The following is a 19,971-nucleotide window of genomic DNA, read 5'->3' on the forward strand; positions in this document are numbered from 1 at the left end:
AAGGTCAGCTAATGTAAACAATTGATTTACTGACATTGTATTGCACTCACTCCATTGGCTGTGCCTGACAGACAGGAAAAGAGACATCTCAAATGTAATTTACACTTGTGGCATGTGGCTCTAGTAATGCTAGTTAATGACTTTTCCCAGTAAAGAACACTGGTACTAATCAGGAAACCAAACTCATCCATTGATCAATCCAATAAACAAAATGTGGATAAGAGCCACACCAACATTCCGGCTACAGACACAGCAATGTCCAGCAAGAAACACAAATGGCACAAAATAGATGTGTATTCTCTTCTATTCAGAAACAATTAACTAATTGTTATTGTATAAACTGAAAACCTGGAGGGTGGTGGGAATCTGGTATATTAAGACACTATGACAATCCAGATTCATTGAATGACTAGGCTCTCTGACAAGGATTTAGGTAATGGTCCCATAGTGTACTGCACCCCATATCTAATTATACAAATGTCTGTATGGAGGGTCATGAGGTCAAACTGAGCCTTTGATGATACTTTATAAATTAAACAGTGCTGTGTGTGTATCAAGTACCCCTACCAAAGATAATCCTTCTGCCCATAGTGATAATAATAATAAAATGTATGAAGATGAAGTGAAGTAACTTATTATTTTACTATATATAAGTTAATTATCTGTTTTCATTTATGCTTTACAAACTAGAAAACATTTCATAACAAACATCTGTATCCGTTTAGATCCACTTAGAAATGTCTACTAGAAAATGTGGCAGCCAATACTTGTATGAACGGATAATACAATATATTTAAAAGGCTAGGCGGTATATTTACTAAACTGCGGGTTTGAAAAAGTGGAGATGTTGCCTATAGCAACCAATCAGATTCTAGTTATCATTTATTTAATACATTCTATAAAAATGACAGCTGGAATCTGATTGGTTGCTATGGGCAACATCTCCACTTTTTAACACCTGCCGTTTAGTAAATATACCTCCAGGTGTAATAACAATAATAACTGCACATAGGAAGTACACATCTTTCTATTGGTTATGGAGAAATATGTTTCTCTAGAACATCTATAATACAATAATGCTTTACTACTAGGTCGTAAATCTGCAAATGACTGTCAGCGATATCATAGTTTAACTCACATAATGATTTGGCAGTACTTTGTTCATCTATCAACTCAGAAACTAGACTTAAATGCAGTTTTGTACTAGATCTACCCTTCCCTTATTATACTTACAGTAGCTTACTGAGTAATATCTGGTATCTTTGCTTCTTTGGCAGGTCTTATGGACATAAAACAGTACAGATTTACTGTATCTCCACCATGACACAGAATATTTCTACAGATAGCAGAGTAGGTGACTTTCAACCTAATTCCTCAAACACCTCTTTGTATGTAAAACCAATGAACGGAACATGTAACATTACCTTCTTCCTTTGGAGGCTGACATCGAGTTTCATGGATGCACACTTGTTCAATGTGTTCAGCCGTCTAGAAGCAAAGACATAGCCGTGAATTAGCACCTGACTGATGGAGGACAAGGATCTCTTGCGTTTGCCCACTCTCCAAGCCTGGCCTCCCATCTTCTCTGCAGCCTTTCACACACACAGTAAAACGCTGGGGGTTTACAGTATCCACGTCTCTTTGGCTATGATTCTTGCTGACATTTAGCCTAAAATCCTTTGCAAATGTTTATCTTGCAACTATCATCAGCTGGAACTGTCCCAGATTTTTTTCACAGTAATGTGTATACTTAGTTGGCCTTATATAGATGAAGCTAGTGGGTGGAACATGGTCTTTAAAAGATCAGATTACAGCTGTCATTGGTCATCTGACCAAGCGATGTTCCTCCACCCAGGCCATGTGCCTCAGTGAGGTAATGTGTTTACAAATCAGAATACAAATTTGTAGTCCACCATCTATAAGTGGTTCACTAATTAGATCACAGTTTTTTGGAAAATCATTTAGGTTCAGCTAAGCCTGTCAGCCTTTATTTTCGATTTAGCATATCTATAGTCGTTATCTGCAGCTATTGAACCCATTCATATACCAATTTACTCCAGAGTGCAACTACATGCAAAACATTACACTGGGTTAAGATTTCATTTTCTTGGGATGATTGTGGATTTAGCTTTAAATCTATTCTTCTAACAGCTTTTATCATGACTATTTCAGTGCAGTGCATAATTGAGTTTAGGTTACATAGATATAATATAAGAGGGTGCATGTATAAAAGACTAAATCACTATTATTTAGTAATGCTGTAAACTTAATAGCATATTTTTATACACATAAGCAAAAATATTTAGTAGCATAAAAAAAGCTATGTAAAAATATTAAGGGCTTGTTTACACATAAGTGTTGGGAAAATGGGTAAAAACACATTCTAGGTTGTATTAATATTGTAGAACACAATGATAGGAATAGCGCTGCTGACTCTATTTGTCCTATTTTAATGAGCTTTTCAGGTACTTATTAAAGTGTGAAAAGTGAAAAAAAAAAGCAAATTGGTGTGATCATTTCCTGAATGATGATACTCAGTTTTATACATACAGTACATATCCTACTGCCTTCATTCTAAAACTATCAAATTCCCTTCACTTACATTCCCATTACATTTTTAATACCGCCACTTCTAAGTCTCCATACCGCCACTTCTAAGTTTCCATACCGCCACTTCTAAGTTTCCATACCGCCACTTCTAAGTTTCCATACCGCCACTTCTAAGTTTCCATACCTCCACTTCTAAGTTTCCATACCGCCACTTCTAAGTTTCCATACCGCCACTTCTAAATTTCCATACCGCCACTTCTAAGTTTCCATACTGCCACTTCTAAGTTTTCATACTGCCACTTCTAAGTTTCCATACCGCCACTTCTAAGTTTCCATACCGACACTTCTAAGTTTCCATACCGCCACTTCTAAGTTTCCATACTGCCACTTCTAAATTTCCATACCGCCACTTCTAAGTTTCCATACCGCCACTTCTAAGTTTCCATACCGACACTTCTAAGTTTCCATACCGCCACTTCTAAATTTCCATACCGCCACTTCTAAGTTTCCATACCGACACTTCTAAGTTTCCATACCGACACTTCTAAGTTTCCATACCGACACTTCTAAGTTTCCATACCGCCACTTCTAAGTTTCCATACTGCCACTTCTAAATTTCCATACCGCCACTTCTAAGTTTCCATACCGCCACTTCTAAGTTTCCATACCGACACTTCTAAGTTTCCATACTGCCACTTCTAAGTTTCCATACCGCCACTTCTAAGTTTCCATACCGACACTTCTAAGTTTCCATACCGCCACTTCTAAGTTTCCATACTGCCACTTCTAAATTTCCATACCGCCACTTCTAAGTTTCCATACCGACACTTCTAAGTTTCCATACCGCCACTTCTAAGTTTCCATACCGCCACTTCTAAGTTTCCATACTGCCACTTCTAAGTTTCCATACCGCCACTTCTAAGTTTCCATACCGACACTTCTAAGTTTCCATACCGCCACTTCTAAGTTTCCATACTGCCACTTCTAAATTTCCATACCGCCACTTCTAAGTTTCCATACCGCCACTTCTAAGTTTCCATACCGACACTTCTAAGTCTCCATACCGCCACTTCTAAGTTTCCATACCGCCACTTCTAAGTTTCCATACCGCCACTTCTAAATTTCCATACCGCCACTTCTAAGTTTCCATACCGCCACTTCTAAGTTTCCATACCGCCACTTCTAAGTTTCCATACCGCCACTTCTAAGTTTCTGTTGGAAGTTATACAGGGCCGTAACGAGGGCTGTGCGATAGGGGTGACCGCCCAGAGTGCAACACTAAAGGGGGGCGCAGTTTATAAATATTTTAGGTTCATTTGGTTATAATTGAGAGCTAGGGGGGCGGCATTTTTGTTTTTCGCCTGCTGACACACATTGCATGGCACGTAATTCATTTCTCTGGCACACATATTGTAATAAATAAAAGCATTATAATTATTAATTGTGAGTATTATTAAAAGCCAACGGGTGTTACAATTTAAATATCAAATACATGAAAATCTTCAACTAACATTTTAAGAGTTTTCCCTGTTAGCCATAAATTCATGTGACGAATCCACCTAGGTAATGGGACACAAAAATGTTCCAAACGCAACGCTGTGATATCACTGTCAGGAATCAAGGTGTCACATGACCTTGTAAAATAACACAAACACAAGATATTTGTATTAAGTAATAAGTGAAAATACTTTACAGTGGAAATGGGAGCTCAAGGCACATGACGTTTTACTGTTATGTTTTTGACAAGGAGAGTTAGTTTGATACAAACTTATCAAACATTATTGCAGAAGCCTTTTGCTTTTAACAGGTGCCCTTATCCAGCAAATAGACCTCACAGATAAGCTAATGGCTCACACATACAATGCAGCCTTTATCACAGTTTCAATGCAACTTTGATTCAATGGACATATTTTACCATAGGATCCCAACCCAGAAAAATCTCTTTTCTCCACAATAGTATCGAAAACTGCATAAGCTTTGAATTATTTTCTTGTCTTTATCTTTAAAATGAGGTTATAGGACTAAGTGGAAATGTAGGGGATGTTTCCTATTGTGGCTGCTATGTATGTAAGAGATGACCCCGAATAATGTCCCGATGTTATCTCTTGTTTAATTAAATATATTGACCCAAATGTATCTTTGATAATGCAGCTTCGTCATTTTTTTACCAAGGTTGGACATTTCTGCCCAACCCCCCCCCCCCACCCAGATCGCTTTTTCTGTACCGCCCCCTCCCTCTACAGAGCCCCATTACCCCAATCTCCACCAAGTCCCATCTGTATAAAGGGAATAAATATATTCTAATAACAATTATACATAAATTATGCTGGCAGCTATGTGTGCCCCAACATTCCCCCTCTCTCACCCCCATCAGATGTACAGATACACATACAATAAGTACAAATACAGATGATTAAACATTGGGGGGTAAGCCATGCCTACAGTTTTGATACGCTAGACAGATATGGGAGTGATTATTGCCCTAATTTATGTATTGCCAAATATTAACATTGGCCCTGAAGTAACATGCCACTTCACAGAGGAATTTCATCTCCAAATAATACAGTATATGTTACCTGTTACTTATATATTCCCTGTCAAAGAGGAATTTTTTCTTCTTGGAGAAAATGATTTAGATACATGTCACTAGGAATTAGCACCTGGTGTGGTCAGAAACATTCATTTATACAACATCTTTATGGAGGTATTCGATCTTAGTAGATTCTGCGAGAAGTTTATGTCTTATGTTAAATTGGAGAAGTGATTCAAGCATTTAAAGCTCTTTAAAATGTTGGTTCTCAAATAGTGTGATCAGGAGGGGTTTTCAGTACAGACATGTCAATTACAGTATTTTAAGTATATCATGACAAAACGTGCTTGAAAGCCACTGGCAACTACTGTTTACTGGTCACATCGCTGCATTATATACTAGTCAGATGAAGTGTGAATTAAGTATACTGAAGAAATGAGTGTTGCTATAAGTACACTGGTCAGATGGGCTCTGCATTAACAATACTTCTCAAATGGGCTCTATATTAACAATACTTCTCAAATGGGCTCTATATTAACAATACTTTTCAATTGGGATCTGTATTAACAATACTTCTCAAATGAGCTCTGCACTAACAATACTTCTCAAATGAGCTCTGCACTAACAATATTTCTCAAATGGGCTCTGCATTAACAATACTTTTCAAACGGGCTCTGCACTAACAATACTTCTCAATTGGGCTCTGCGTTAACAATACTTCTCAAATGGGCTCTGCAATAACAATACTTCTCAAATGGGTTCTGCATTAATAATACTTCTCAAATGGGTTCTGCATTAACAATACTTCTCAAATGGGCTCTGAAATAACAATACTTCTCAAATGGGTTCTGCATTAACAATACTTCTCAAATGGGCTCTGCAATAAGAATACTTCTCAAATTGGTTCTGCATTAACAATACTTCTCAAATGGGCTCTGCGTTAACAATATTTCTCGAATGGGCTCTGCATGAACAATACTTTTCAACTGGGCTCTGCATTAACTATACTTCTTAACTGGGCACTGCATTAACAATACTTCTCAATTGGGCTCTGCATTAACAATACTTCTCAAATGGGCTCTGCAATAACTATACTTCTCAAATGGGTTCTGCATTAACAATACTTCTCAAATGGGTTCTGCATTAACAATACTTCTCAAATGGGCTCTGAAATAACAATACTTCTCAAATGGGCTCTTCAATAACAATACTTCTCAAATTGGTTCTGCATTAACAATACTTCTCAAATGGGTTCTGCATTAACAATACTTCTCAAATGGGCTCTGCATTAACAATACTTCTCAAATGGGCTCTGCAATAACAATACTTCTCAAATGGGCTCTGCATTAACAATACTTCTCAACTGGGCACTGCATTAACAATACTACTCAAATGGGCTCTGCATTAACAATACTTCTCAATTGGGCTCTGCATTAACAATACTTCTCAAATGGGCTCTGCAATAACAATACTTCTCAAATGGGCTCCGCAATAACAATACTTCTCAAATGGGCTCTGCATTAACAATACTTCTCAAATGGGCTCTGCAATAACAATACTTCTCAAATGGGCTCTGCATTACGTGTGCACCATGATTGGGACAATTTCTATACTAATTTTTATATTTACATAAAGGAACTGAAAGCATTGTGCATCTCTCCCCATCTTCACCACCCTCTTCCCCCATCACCAATTTCTTTTACCCCTCATAACTATTATTTCCCCCTATCATCCCCATCATTCTCTTCCCTATTCCATCTTTTAGCCCCTTCATCTCCCCCCTTAAGCACTCCATCCCCTGTAATCATACAGATAACAGCCTCAAGCCATTTACCACCCCAAGGTGCCATGTATTCCCCTGTAGCATTACTGCCGCTATCTCCTGTAGTATTACCACTCCCATCGGAATGGTGGTGCTCAGCGGGGAAATGAGATTCTGTGCACTTTTGTATTTGGAGCTCCAGAATGCCAGTCGCAAAGCATTCTGGAGGAACTCAAAGGGCAAGTGATGTTGGCGGTCAAAGCACTGCACTATTGAACTTCCTGTGGTACAAGACACCACCGTCTCGTTGAGCGCTATCTCATAGTGCACTGGGAGAAGGGAAAGGAAATAAATTCTTTTGTTTCTCTGCTGTTACTTCTACATATATAGTTCTACATATGCAGCAGAACTTATAATTTAAGCCTAGGTTTTTTTAACCCCTCTTATTTAGTTAAGTAAGGTGCCCCAAAAGGCAATAGGAAGGTAATATATATATATATATATATATATATATATATATTATTACCAGCTGGTTTAGGCCTAGAACCATATGTGTAATTGTAAATAAATAGCTGACAAATACATATTTCTAATCATATAGTTGATTAATGATACAAAAAAGCATATTTGAGAATAAGGTAAACCTGATTTCTTTCTAGCACATTTTTTTAATAAGGCGGCTAGCATGCTCTTGTTCTCCACCTGTAGTATCCAATACACTTCACTCAATTACTTTGTTCACAATAATATTAGGTGTGTTTTGCACAAGTTGAAGAATGGAGGTAAGAAGGAATATGAATTTTGCACAGGTAGATGGATGGTGTTAGACGTTAATACGCATTTTGCACAAGCAGGTGGATAATTGTACATGTGAATATGCATTGTGCACAGGTAGGAAGACAGTGATAGGAGTGAACATGCAATTTGCATTGCGGGAAGAATGGTAGTAGGAGTGACTACACATGTTATACTGCTAATTAGCACCTCCTTATTGTGTAAAGTCTAGAAAGAATGAGGATACAAAGATTAGTTGTCCTCTACCTGCTTTCTAAGCCAAGACAGCGTATTCTCACTGACTGGTCATGAAGGATTTGCATTTCAATGCACCTGCAAACACTGATAAGTTCCTAGTTTATACAGTACTATATATCAACACTGACAGACACTTGTTGCAGAAAATATAATAATAATTCCTGAGAATGTATAGTATAATTGTGTCCTATTTCTTCTTTCTATCTTTGCATTTATAAATATAATATATACAAGCAAGGTCACCCGGCGTTGCGCGGGTCCGATTTGTAATGTGGAGCAGTTTTCATATATTAGCAAATTATTTGGTTGACAGACCAAAAATGTAGAAAATAAGATTTGTTGCTTTGTTACGTTGTCGCTATGTCGTGTTGTGGTGAGGTTTCCTTCCAGCAGTCAAACAATTGTTTACAATGATGTTTTCAATGTTTGTGGTCTAATATCTAAATATTTTGTATACTATATAACTATGTAAGAGTAGTCAGCTTTACCTTGGGAGCTGTGGAGGATATTTGCCAACAAACATACAAAGAAACAAACAAACTTCTTTTATATATAGAAGGTATAGTGATGGCGATCAGGTTAGATTTGTCTGGCTCAACATACCCCTGTAAAACGTGTCTTTTTTTAGATGCAATTTCCTTCTGTATTTTAGACAGAAATTGCGTCAACCTCTACATGATGCTTTCAGAGAGAGAGACCTACATCCAGGCCCGGCGCTCCCATTAGGCAAGGTTAGGCACTTGCCTAGGGCGCCGGGCTCTGGAGGGTGCCACAGAATTCTAAAAGACTTTAAAACTGTGCGGCGACCGCCGACCATACCTGTCACGGCCGCCGCACAGCATTCAGATGCACGGGGAGGGGGGAAGAGGCTATTTTGTCACCACCGCCGCCTCTCTGCTCCGTCTCCTCCCCTCCACTTACTAGTGTCAGTGAGTGGAGGGGAGGAGACGGAGCAGAGAGGCGGCGGTGGTGAGACAAGGTAAGGAGAGGAGGGAGGAGGGCGCCGCTTTTTTAAAAATGCCTAGGGCGCCGTGGACCCTAGCACCGGCCCTGCCTACATCCCTGTGCCCTCAACAAGCTTAGGGACAGAGAGCCCGCTGGGCATAAGAAAATATTTTTTGCAAATATTTTATTCCATGATAAGTATCTGGGATTGTTACATATATATCCGTAAATCTTACAAGTAGCTCTTTTATATAATGCTAAATAATAATGTGTTTTAAGTTTAATGGCCCTTTTACAAACGTGTGTTTTCTCTCTCTCTCTGTTTATATATAAGTTAATGAAAACTTAGACAGATGTTAAAAACGCCATTTGTGCTATTGTTAATAACTATTCAAGGATGACATATTTTTATGTGAAAACATTTATAATGTAATAACCCTCAGACTCACAAGCAAACAGTGAGCAGTACAGTACCAGCATAACATTGTACATCCCCTCACTACATTATTCATTATCTACAGCAGTGACAGTATATGGTAGAGGTAGGCAACATGTGGCTTTCCTGCAGTTGGGGAACTATAAGTCCCAGCATTTTATGGCATGCATTGACTTGTAGGTCTACATGTCCTGGTTGCTATAGGTTGCCTAATCCTGGTATATCAGGGCACACAGTGAGACTGGGTACTCACTACAGGAAAATTCTAACCATGGAATGTTTTTAGCAATTTTACCAGCGACTAATAATAATAAAGTCGAATCCTGTGTGCACATTATTACAGTTTTACACGATTACCGTCAGATCTGTGCTCTACATCTGCCATAACCATCGGCTGAAAAGATGGTGACTCTGCACACTGCATAGAGATCTATGGACACTGCGGTCCTGAGTGCATACACACTGCAGAATTAGAGCAACATTGTTCCATCGTTGAACAACATTTTTAGTTTGGTTTAAAAATTTCTTTCAACGATACGATGTCCTTTGGAATGATAATCGCTCATTGTTGCAGGGTACACACTAATGTGACATTGGGCCAACTGGTTGTTTGTCGTCTGATTGGCCCAATAATCATCTGAAAACACTGTAGTGTGTACCACACAAATGTGTCACCTGAGTGTGTTCACAGCTTTGTGACTTGTAACACCTGAATGGGCTTAATAAATTTACATAATCCAGTAGTGTTATTTTTATACATGAACTAACAGTGACGCTAAATCCTCTTGTGGAAAATGACCTACACATAATAAATTCATATTAAAAGCCCGGTCATAATGGCAAAAAGCCACAATTTAACACAGCAAAGTTTGGTACCATATATCGTTATGGGTACATCTATCCATGCTGTAGGGTGTCAGGGAATGGTGAATAGGCAGAGAGACGACTGATGGCGTAGTGATCTGGCATTGTGATCTCTTTTTGGAACTCTTCATTGCAAAATAAGTTGTCATATTAATTTAAATGCTATATAGGCAGCTCGGTGGCCTAGTGGTTAGCACTTCTGCCTCACAGCACTTGGGTCATGAGATTAATTCCCGACCAAGGCCTTATCCGTGTGGAGTTTGTATGTTCTCCCCGTGTTTGCGCGGGTTTCCTCCAGGTGCTCCGGTTTCCTGCCATCCTCCAAAAACATACTAGTAGGTTAATTGGCTGCTAACAAATTGACCCTAATGTGTGTGTTAGTGAATAATAAATGGTGATGATTATAATGATATATCTACTTCCTAAATAAAATGTCCTATAACTGATCTAATCTACTCATCATCAACTGTATTTCCTTATTATTATTATTTAAAGACAGCACAGGCCAGAAAGCAGTTATTAGCAGAGCCTCTATCAGTGTCTGGATCTTCTGAATAACAAAGAAGTCATTATGATTGCTAATGTCCTTGTTACAGCAAGTCCTGAACTGAATTATCACACTTATCCCATCACTTTACAAATCAAAGCAAGGGGCCTCTAAAGCTACTGCACACATCCCTAAAGTGTTTATGTATATATTTATTGCTGAGTTAAAGGTTCATTCAATGTACTCCAATTAAAATAAAGAAACTGTAGAACCTACTAAAGTTGTTTCATACCATTTATATATATCAAACGTATGTAGTTGTACTGAGTCTAACTGGATTTTGGAATCATTAAATTGCATCTCTATAGCTAAGAAAGTGTTTAATGATAATCTAATATCTTTGTATGTTAATGTTGACCCTAAGGGCTGTTAAAAATACAAGAGAAAATACTTATCTAAATTGGTAGGAAGCTCATTAACAACATTGCAAAGGCTACTGAAAACAACTGTTAAAACTGTCATTTAATGCAAAATGGGAGATTGTAAGACCTCACTACTATGGCTGTATAGCATAAAGCATACTTGCCAACTCTCCCGGAATGTCCGGGAGACTCCCGAAATCCGGGTTGGTCTCCCGGACTCCCGGGAGAGCAGGCAATTCTCCCGATTCCCGGCCGGCTCTGCAAATTAAACGTAGGTTGTGGGGCTTAATGGTGCCGTGTACGCGTCATTGTGGCCCCGCTAACGACACAATTCTTTGAGCCCTGCCCCCACACACCCACCTGGCTCCCAGACCTCCCAGTACACAAGTTGCCAATGTTGGCAACTATGGCATAAAGTATAAAGCTGGGTACACATTGATGCAATTATCATGCAGATCACACCATAAACAACCGTTTGTTCAGATATTGCAAGAGTGTATAGGCTCCCATGATCACGTTTTATTGTACCAAAGCACATTGCATCTGTGATTTCATTTTCTAAACTTTCTAAAAAATCACTTTCGACGATGGAATGAGGTCAGGCAAATGTTGAAGTGTGTATGCATCCACAATCAGCAGCGTAGACAGACATTTGTAGAGTGTACAACGTTACGGGGCCTGATTCATCAAGGTATGCATTGTGGGCGCAAGATGCGTTTGTATAACAACACATACATTGGCTCTGCGTACTCCCGAATTCAACAGGGTACAGATCTGAAGATATGTGCACTGATGAATTCGGGTGTAGGTCTGGGGGTAAATGTATCATACCCCGGTTTTTGCAACTTGTGGGAGATCGACGTCTGCGCAGCTTAAATTTAAAGCGGTGCTGCCTTGTAAAGGGAAACTTCCTTTTACAAGGCAGCGCCGCTTTAAATTTAAGCTGCGAAGACGCCGATCTCCCACGAGTTGCAAAAACCGGGGTATGATACATTTACCCCCTGCTGTGCTCTACTGCACAAGACTCTGCAGGATACGTCCAATACTTTTGTGGATTAAACATTTGCAAAAGAACGCACAGAAAATAAAAATATATATAGAATTAATGCCACCAGTTAATAATAAAGGCATTAACGAACATAAAATACTACTAGTGAAATGGAAAGACGCAGGTTGTAGCAATTTTGATATACTGAAATTTAATATCGGGCATTATGTCTGTGTCTGTAGATAAGTGAGCAGTTAATGCACTTAAGAGAATGACTGGACTGCAAGTTAAGCACAGCGCCTGCATTCCCAAGATGGAACAATGATGCCTACACTCCGCAACACAGGTCATTGTCCAGCTGGTTTTACAACACACCCAATCAAATCCAATCAGAATTATACGGTGTGTGGACAGCTTTAACCACTAAGTGCAGTGTGAGCTGAATTTATGGGCACCATTATATAGACTAACCTAACCATTAATAGTAGTACTGACATATTACAGGATTAGGGAAATGTGATTTTCTCAGTGTACAGGAAAGTCCTTAGACAACGTACTGATTACCACTAGAATAAATACAGACACTGTACTGATTACCACTAGAATAAATACAGCGTTGTCAAAGCTGTCTGAATTACTGTGATGTCAATACATATGTTTAAATTTAATGCACTGTAAAAATTGTCTGTAAAATATCAAAGTCAGTGGATGAAGTATGGTAGGTCTGAATAGGTAACTGCACCCAGGATGTGGCAAATGAAATGTATTTTATAGCTTCCAGACACCAAGAGGACTTTACCAGACCTCTCAACATTTATAAAGGCAATAGGGGGACAAAATAAGCCCCACCTTGATCAGCCCAAACATGCACCTATTCATGCACACTTATATACTATCTACTTTCTATGTAACCGTATAGAGCACTTCAGCAATATATGATGTGACTAGTACCTTATGGTATTGTGGTGTGAGTAGGATGGAATCTAATGAACCCAAATCATCATGTTAAATACAAAAACAGCCTAGAATTTGCTAAGGACTGTGTCTAATGTAATACACAACCCTTTAAATATACCACAACAAGCACCTCCTTTTCTCCATCCTTCTACACAGATGATACACATCCATTAAATAAATTAATGGATTGCTGATTATTGTTAGACATGCATTCAAACTAATATATATTACTTTCATTGCTTAGTGTTCACAAGCACCTTAAAATTGGTAATTCACTCATCATCATCATCTATTTATATAGCGCCACTAATTCCGCAGCGCTGTACAGAGAACACATTCACATCAGTCCCTGCCCCACTGGAGCTTACAGTCTAAATTCCCTAATACACACACACAGACTAGGGTCAATTTCATAGCAGCCAATTAATCTTCCAGTATGTTTTTGGAGTGTGGGAGGAAACCCACACAAACACGGGGAGAACATAAGTGGGGCAGCACAGTGGCCTAGTGGTTAGCATTTGTGTCTCACAGCACTGGGGTCATGAGTTCAACTCCCGACCATGGCCTTATCTGTGAGGAGTTTGTATGTTCTCCCTGTGTTTGCATGGGTTTCCTCCGGGTGCTCCGGTTTCCTCCCACACTCCAAAAACATACTGGTAGGTTAATTGGCTGCTATCATAATTGACCCTAGTCTCTCCCTCTCTGTGTGTGAGTGTGTGTCTATATTAGGGAATTTAGACTGTAAGCTCCAATGGGGCAGGGACTGATGTGAATGAGTTCTCTGTACAGCACTGCGGAATTAGTGGCGCTATATAAATAAATGATGATGATGATGAACATACAAACTCCACACAGAAAAGGCCATGGTCAGGAATCAAACTCATGACCCCAGTGCTGTAAGACAGAAGTGCTAACCACTAAGCCACCATGCTGCCCACTCATCTATTTATCACTCATCACTCATTCATTTGTAAATATTGAAGCTAATATGAGAGCTTTTTTAAAAAAAAAAATGGATTTTTTTGCTGTCGGGCACTTGAATGCTGGAGGAATAGTTTTCAAGTATGACTTTAAAACGCATTTCTACATATGAGGCCTTAGATTTCCACTGCATTGTTGCCTGTTTCTTCCTCGAATGACTTGCAGAATAATAAGTATAAACACAAGCCATTCTAAAGCATAGCATGAGTAGTAAATACAGTTTGTTTGTCCAAATTTTGCTACAAAATGTATATTTATTTTAAAGTCTGCTTGCAAATTGGTTTGATCCTACTACAATTTATAGAAATGAAAAGAAATAGGAGCGCTACACCATTCATTCATTACATTGCTGCAATAGATTTAAAATCATGTTCCTTTATTAGTAAAATTAAAAAAACATATTTTAACACATTAACCATTATCGGACGAAATGCTAAAATAAGAATGAGAAGTGAATATAGTTAGAAATAAATGAGTAAAAGATGCACGAATTATTAACATCAAAAAGGAAGCTCTTGCAATTATTACTTATTTATATTTCCCTTTTATATTCTCTATAAGTGTTTATCACACTCTATACATTATATCTCTGTTGTAATATGGGATATAAATTATTGTTTCTAATACAAAGACTGACCAGTTGTGGGTTTATACATATGTGTTTGAGCTTCTGTTTGCTCTACATTAAAAATTCCTGGAGATCACCCCCCTAGTGGGCTACTACAATTTCCCCTGCCCCGTTCCTATCTGCCATCTACAATCTCAGTGGGAGCAGCAGGCAGCACTACACAGTGAGTGAATACTAGGCATGGCGCTTAAACGTTCAAATTTAGGCTTAGTCACAACAATCATGTACAAACATGTACATTATCATCATTATCATCCTCATCATCTCCAGCAAGGGCAATAACGCTAGATGCACAATCAACATCTTCATTTTTACTTTTTGGAACTGCTACCTAGTTTGTCGGGTCTTATGTGTTTCTCCCAAAGGAGACCAGGTGCATTTCTATATGTAGATCATGGCCAACGTTCCAAGGTTTGTTCCCTGACAACCTCAACTGGCTTTCTGTGCACATACATTGACTGCTGCTATACTAGTGATATCACTCTGAAAAAGAAATGCAAATGGACAATTTTCAGTTTGAAATGGCGACTGACCTTAAAGATAAATTGTGGCTTTTATTTCTTGCATTGGGGACTCTCATGGTTGATGGAGAACTAACTGACATTGCACTATCTGGTATCACATTATTAGGTTCACTTAGCTGACAATATATAATTACACTTTTTATTATTGTGGGTGTTTTTTTGTTTTTTTGGTGGGGGTGGGGGGTGCATCTCAGATGTGGGTATTGAAGCAGGCAATTTATGAAATGTCTGGACCTAATTATGTGACAGTTAGTTCTTCGCTTCATTGCCACTAGCACTGGCATTGCTTCTTTTTTTGTACATTTTCTGCTCATGCTAGATTTATGTTCCTCTCTTGTTGGCATATTTTTATCCTCCTACGAGCATGGGACGAGAATAAATATTAATGCTCTAAGGATAACTATTACATTACTGCACTACTATCCCGTCATACTTATTTTCAAAGTGTTGTGAATAGACAATGGCACTTAAGTGGAATTTCGGATGTATATTATTTCACCACTGCTAGGATCTGACATATTTGCCCCCAAAGTCCACAAAAATGTGGCTAAATAAAGAAATCTTTGTTTCATGATCTGATCAAGGGGGTTTTAGAGATTCACGATTTTCATTATCACCTGAACTGTCAATATGAGTTAGACAGTTCATAATTAAATTTTTTGGATTCATAGCTACAAAACATCACTAATCACGTGTCTTACTTTTCTTTATGCAAGACATCATTCTCAAAGTAACAGACAGTTAATACAATGGGGTTTCATAACACAATATGGGCTTCAATCAGAGAGCGTGCATAGTTTTTACCAGTCAGTACGGTGTAAAAAACACACTAGTTGAGATAACATGCAATGTACTAAATACCTATATGTGTAATAACAAATACAGAAACAATGGTGTTTGGATTTATTATACTACTGAATTAAATAAAAAAGGGGATATACAGAGATGGGCAATTTGTACAATAGAAAAAAAACGTACACAAATCTATTGGACTCACTATAGGTAAAGTCAGTAAAATGGGGAAGCATAACTTACGCTGCAGTCTCAAATTTTTTCAGGTTTTTTTTTAAATAACCTTTAATGTTCTAAAGTTTCATTACGGGAAAATATGATGACCACGATCTTTGTGTGTGTGGTCATCGATCGACTATGACAACAGATTTGCTTTTTGTTATTCTAGATCTGATTCTTGGCTGAACGGATCTGTGCATCCTATCATGTTTAGGCCACAACGTCCACTCCTGTACCTGCTGGAGGGCAAGCAGCATAAAGCATTAATACATACCCTCTAACACTACATCCCTGTATGGAATCACTAGGTGACTGTGTGTTCTGACCCTTGTAATTCCTGCTGTTTTGAGGATTTGGCAGTACCTCCTTGTAAGTATGGTCTCAATTTAAAAACACATATATACCTGACCCAACATGGGTACACTCATGGTTTACTGAATAGGAGAATCTTATTAAGAGAAGCACCGTGATGTAGTAAATGGGTCAAAATATATTTGCAAATGTGTTCTGCATTTTATTTAGAAATAAGAGGCAGTTTTGTTTAGTCTTTTGTTTAGAACATTGGCACAACAGAGGAGACGTGTCTTACCTGCAAAGTGGTTCTACATGGTCTCTATCAAGGAAATCATGATCCCTTTTCACAGATGCAATGTCGATTGGAAACTGAGAATCTGGAAAGAGAAATTGCATATTTGTGCTGTAAGTTGATGGAACAACGTGACGCTATGGAGCAGAAAGCCATGGATCATCCAGACTCATTTATTTCATCTTGTATGGAAAAGAGAATTTTTATTTGTTACAAAAAAGTAAATAAGTAAATAAGTATAACACTGCCTGTGGATATCAATCCACCAAACAAGAGCCTTTCTGATCTAGTTGCATTCAACATGACTATAAACTTATATCTGGCTCTATTGATAGGGAGCCTATATACAATAACATAGACAGGAACACTCAGAATCTATAAACAATGGATAGTAGACCTGTATGACTATGACCGCAATTATATTTTGTCTGTAAATGAAATTTAATTAAAACAATACCCAGACTATTCCACTTTAATTTACACTTAAACATGTTACCCTAAATAATTATTATATATTTCTATCAATGTTTCATATTGTTGTTCTAGCAAAAATATTTAAAACGGGGCACAGTCACGGCTCCTCTGAAAAGGTTTTTTTGGAGCATCACATAAGCGGCGGATCAGACACAGATGTCCTGGTCAGTGCTCCAGAAACTGGGCCCACCCTAACCCCCCTCCCATGAAAACCCCCAGTATTGCCTCTCACCAAGTCGTAAGGAACACACAGCAAGACCCTCAGCCCAATTTCACTCTATTTCCTGATCATATTTTATCCAAGGGGGACCCCTCATTTTACCTTTGACAAAATGTTTGTGTCTAAAAGATTCCATACCTTGACAAAATTTGAGGTGTTTGGTTGAATTTGTATTTGTTGCACAATTGTGTGCAAAATATTGTTCCTTGTTATTAACACCTATTCAGAAGAAAATTGTCTGGCTTCAGGTAGGGGTGAAATGCCTAGAATTCTGTTTGCCGTGATTTGAATGAGGCTTTACAAATTGCGGCAAATGTTGTGATACTGCTCATAAGAACAGAAATCCACTTGGATTCACAAATGAAAAATAGAAGCTTAATGAGTTCCTTACTGTGTAGACACAGACCCCACAAGGCATTTGAAGTCCCATAATGCTGTGTGTACAAAATGGCTGGTGGCAGTGGCAGATCCAGGGGGAGGGGGGGGGGCGATCGGGGCAATCACCCCCCCAGCAGCACAAACCTCACTTTGGATTGCTATAAGACGCCGCCGATCAAAATGCATGGGGGTGGGCATTCGCAGGCAGGTGGGTGGGGCCACTGGGGCCGGCCAATCAGAATGTAGGAGGGGTGTGGTTATGCAAAATCGCACTCCCTAAAAATAAAGTCTAGGTCCACCCCTGCAGGGGCGCATGGAGGATTGTCGGGGGGGGGGGGGGGGTTTCTTCCCTCCGACCCAAAACCCTCCCCCAAAAAAACAGAGAGAGAGCTGCTGCGCATGCGCCCGCGCATGCGCAGCAGCTCCGTTTCGCCAGCGCTATCCTATACAGCAGCCGCGGCGCTGTCTAAGAAGCATCTGCGGCGGTGCTGTATACAATACAGCACCGCCGCGGACGCTTCTTTGACAGCGCCGCGGCTGCTGTATAGGACAGTGGCCACTTAGTTAGCGCAGGAAGGGGTTTCTAGAGACTCAGAAACCCCCTTCCCCCCCCCCCAGCGTGCGCCACTGCCATGGCTGGTGGTAAAAGTGGATTTACAACTACTCTGTTCAATTGGGCATATATTTCTTTAATGCCATTTGGAACTGTTCAGTCGCTAATTGGGAGGTTACCCATAGCTGCTTACTTTTGGTGACATAGCCCTACCCCCAATCTCGATTCCTGGCATTGCGTGGCAGGGCCCGCCCCTGGCATGCAGTGGGGTTTAACTATGCCAATCGCATCATTAAACCAGAAGATTGTCTGCTCTTCTGAGAGTCTGGGAGGACTTTCTGAAATTCTGAAACTTCCTGGACATTCCAGGACAGTAGGCAAGAATGAGGTTATCTTTTTTTTCTTTTAATCTATGTACTTTGAAAAATGTATATGGCAGCTGTGTACATAAATACTTGCTTCACATTATCTGTCTCCTCATGTAGTAAATGTGTTTTAGATGTGTATTTTAATCAATAGTATTTCTAACCCAGTTTAATGGTTTTCCATAATAGTTCTGTCATTAAAAAATTTATATTTTTATTAATTTTAAGATCATACGTTCAATTTGCTGTTTCAATTTGCTTGGTGGTAATAGATGACTTGTAACAAAATTCTTAAATTAAGGTCTTTAAAATTCATAAACTGAAAATTACTCAGCAGTTCTAGAACCATAAAATGAAACTAAACCCTTTTTCAATAATCATTAGATACTATGAGAGGCATGATATTCAAAAGTTATTGCTTGTCGAACTCAAGTAGTTCTCTGGGAGGTATCTTCTGTTCTTGTTCATAGTCACAGTGTAGTAATGTTTCTGTGACAGGCAGCCAACGCTTATGCTAACAACTACATGCAGAAAAGCCCGGTGTGTAAGTGAAGCGTTCCCTAGGCTGACATATTCTATTTTAAACACCATTTATATTGCTGATTAAGCTTTTGCAATACTTTAACGTATTTCTGTTTCTAATTGATATTTGGGTGTATGTGAGCTCATTTATATATGTTTCTTTAGACATTTGCAAGAACGTAAGCAAAGTATATTGTAATAAATCAGTTTAACCATACCCACGGGTTGAGAGACTATGTGCCCCTGCTAGTTATATTCATACTCCTCTGCGCTTATATATTCAGTTTGTTTTTGTTACTAAATTTCTGGGGTCCCCTTCCCCAGCAGCTGAGAGATATTTGCATACCCAGCGGCCTAAGTATTTATATATGATGAGCCAACGCACCTTATAATCATTGGTCAATTTGATCAAACTTACAAAATTATGGCACAGTGTCTTATGGTATTAAACCTGGTAGAAGGGCCGGGGGAACACGGTAAGCGCGAAACGCATACTAAACTTGTCAGGAAAGGGTCCCTCTTATCTGGACACCCCGCCTGTGCCTGAAAATATATATTTTTTCTACATGTGCGTCATGCCCCGTTCTGTTCCAAATCGCTAGAGTGAGGAGTGAGGTACCAGAGCAGACGCAGGGCTATGGGGGGATTCAACGCATGTGCAGTGAAGCCACTTTGCATGTGCAGACTGAGAGCCGGGGGCTCTGGAGTATGTATATTACAGTAGGGTGTAGAGCTAGTGATTAGAGACGTCTTAAC

At 39.1% G+C, this 19,971-nt stretch overlaps 1 protein-coding gene across 4 annotated transcripts in view; it reads right to left on the minus strand.

Moving 5' to 3' along the window:
* The window catches only part of STARD13 (StAR related lipid transfer domain containing 13), a 147,898-nt gene that overhangs the window by 17,636 nt on the left and 110,291 nt on the right, over positions 1 to 19,971 (minus strand). For all 4 annotated transcript variants that reach the window (XM_075198982.1, XM_075198981.1, XM_075198984.1 and 1 more), the window contains exons 3-4: positions 16,707 to 16,788; positions 1,425 to 1,488 (exon numbers count right to left, since the gene is read on the minus strand). In XM_075198982.1, coding sequence (XP_075055083.1) covers positions 1,425 to 1,488; positions 16,707 to 16,788 — 146 coding nt within the window. The remainder of the gene's footprint in view (positions 1 to 1,424; positions 1,489 to 16,706; positions 16,789 to 19,971) is intronic.

Source organism: Mixophyes fleayi, chromosome 2 (assembly GCF_038048845.1).
Source record: "Mixophyes fleayi isolate aMixFle1 chromosome 2, aMixFle1.hap1, whole genome shotgun sequence".
NCBI classification, from domain to species: Eukaryota; Metazoa; Chordata; class Amphibia; order Anura; family Limnodynastidae; genus Mixophyes; species Mixophyes fleayi.